Raw genomic sequence first — 1,952 nt, 5'->3', positions numbered from 1 at the left:
TGTCCCTCCTCCCCCAGCTCTGGTGTCCCTCCTCAACCCGTGTCCCAGCAGCGAGTCCTGCGGCGAGGAGCCGTCCAACTGCACAGTGCCCACGTACCCGTCCTGCCGGGACAGCCAGACCTTCAGCACCTTCCTGCTCGACCTCTTCAAGCTCACCATCGGCATGGGCGACCTGGAGATGCTCGAGAGCGCCAAGTACCCCGCCGTCTTCATCATCCTCCTCGTCACCTACATCATCCTCACCTTCGTGCTCCTCCTCAACATGCTCATCGCTCTCATGGGTGAGACAGTGGGCCAAGTCTCCAAGGAGAGCAAACACATCTGGAAGCTGCAGGTACCACCCCGGGAGCTGCTGGAGTGGGGGCTCCAGGGGCTGCCTGTGCCTGGGGGGCTGCAGCACCCCAAGCTCCTGGGTGAGGGACCCCCGTCCCTCCATCCGCACACGGCTGAGGGGTCCCTGGTGTCCCCGGCAGTGGGCCACCACCATCCTGGACATCGAGCGCTCCTTCCCGGTGTTCCTGCGGAGAGCCTTCCGCTCGGGGGAGATGGTCACCGTGGGGAAGGGCACCGACGGGACCCCCGACCGCCGCTGGTGCTTCAGGTAACGGCCGGCGCTGGGAGACCGGGCGCAGCCGAGCCCCCCTCAGCGCAGCCAGCGCCGTGTCGGGGTGCCGGCGCCGCGTGTCCTTTGCTGGGTAGTTTGTACTAATCTGGAGCCGGGTGGTGGGATGGTTCGGGGGGGGGCAGAAGCTGCCACCCTGGCTCCCAGTCGCTCCATGTGGCCCCTCTGGGTCTTGCCCTTCCCCGCAGGGTGGACGAGGTGAACTGGTCGCACTGGAACCAGAATCTGGGTATCATCAGTGAGGACCCGGGCAAGAGCGACACGTACCAGTACTACGGCTTCTCCCACACGGTGGGCCGGCTGCGGAGAGGTGAGGGGGGTGCCGTGGGCTGGGAGCGTCCCCGGGGGCTGGCAGCTGGGTGGCAACGAGGGGGGAGCAGCCACGGGGGGGTCCCGGTGCTGACCGACTCCCGCTGTCACCCCAGATCGCTGGTCGACGGTGGTGCCGCGCGTGGTGGAGCTCAACAAGAGCTGCCAGCCTGAGGAGGTGGTGGTGCCGCTGGGGACCGTGGGGACGGCGGAGGCCCGGGAGCGGCGGCACGGCCAGGCCTCGAGCTCCCCGCTTTAGCCCGACAGGCTCTGCCCCGGGCCCCCGGCATGGCACAGGCACAGCCGGCACGACGGTGGACTGGGCTGGACGGTGCTTGTCTGCTCCTCAGGGATTCATGCAGCCTCCGTCCCTCTGCCCTGGCGGGTGTGAGCCCAGACCGGGGGGTCTTGGCCCTGCCCCGGCGGTTCTGGGGGGCTCTGGCTTGCACAGATGAGCTCCAGAGCCGCCGCTTCACTTCACCGCGCCGGGAACCTCTGCCGCGGGCAGGGTGCGGGGAGCGCGGGCCCCTCCGCCCACCGAGGCCCATGGCTTTTGCCACACGTTTTTGCACAAGATTTATACGACTATTTATTTAGTAATAAAGACTGACCTGCCGCCGCCGCCTCCTCCGGGCATTGACTGATTCCGGCTGGGAGAGCGTCGCTGCACGGGTCTGCGGGAGGGAGCCAGGAGTTTGCAGCGACCTGTGCCATGCCGTGCCATGATGCGCCGTGCCGTGCCGTGCCGTGCCGTGCCATGCCGTGCCGTGCCATCCCAGATGGTGACCCAGAACCCTGACCCCACCCTCCTTTGCAGACAGACCCTGCCGTGGTGCCCGGTGATGCCAACCTGGCTGAGCACCCTGTGCCTGTGGAGCCGGGCAGGGGGCACCCAGCAGCAGATGGTGTTGCCCCCCCCCAGCCTTGGCTGATCTGCTCCGGAGAGGGGGAGCGGGGCCCTGGCAGCCCTGCGCTGGGCCAGAGGTGCAAGGCTGGGCTCAGGGCTGGGCTCAGGGCTGGG

At 68.2% G+C, this 1,952-nt stretch overlaps 1 protein-coding gene across 1 annotated transcript; it reads left to right on the top strand.

Annotated features, from left to right (window-relative positions):
* The first annotated feature begins 17 nt into the window (after positions 1-17).
* LOC113490794 (transient receptor potential cation channel subfamily V member 4-like) lies at positions 18-1,654 on the top strand. The gene is made up of 4 exons (XM_026867377.1): positions 18-334; positions 474-601; positions 811-932; positions 1,048-1,654. Exons 1-4 carry the CDS (start codon positions 164-166, stop codon positions 1,188-1,190), a joined length of 564 nt encoding a protein of 187 aa, XP_026723178.1. The 5' UTR covers positions 18-163; the 3' UTR covers positions 1,191-1,654.
* Positions 1,655-1,952: the final 298 nt, after the last annotated feature.

Source organism: Athene cunicularia, unplaced genomic scaffold (genome assembly GCF_003259725.1).
Source record: "Athene cunicularia isolate RWA unplaced genomic scaffold, athCun1 SCF_311, whole genome shotgun sequence".
NCBI lineage: Eukaryota > Metazoa > Chordata > Aves > Strigiformes > Strigidae > Athene > Athene cunicularia.
The sequence above is the reverse complement of the archived record's forward strand: the minus strand, read 5'-3'. Positions and strand labels throughout refer to the sequence as shown.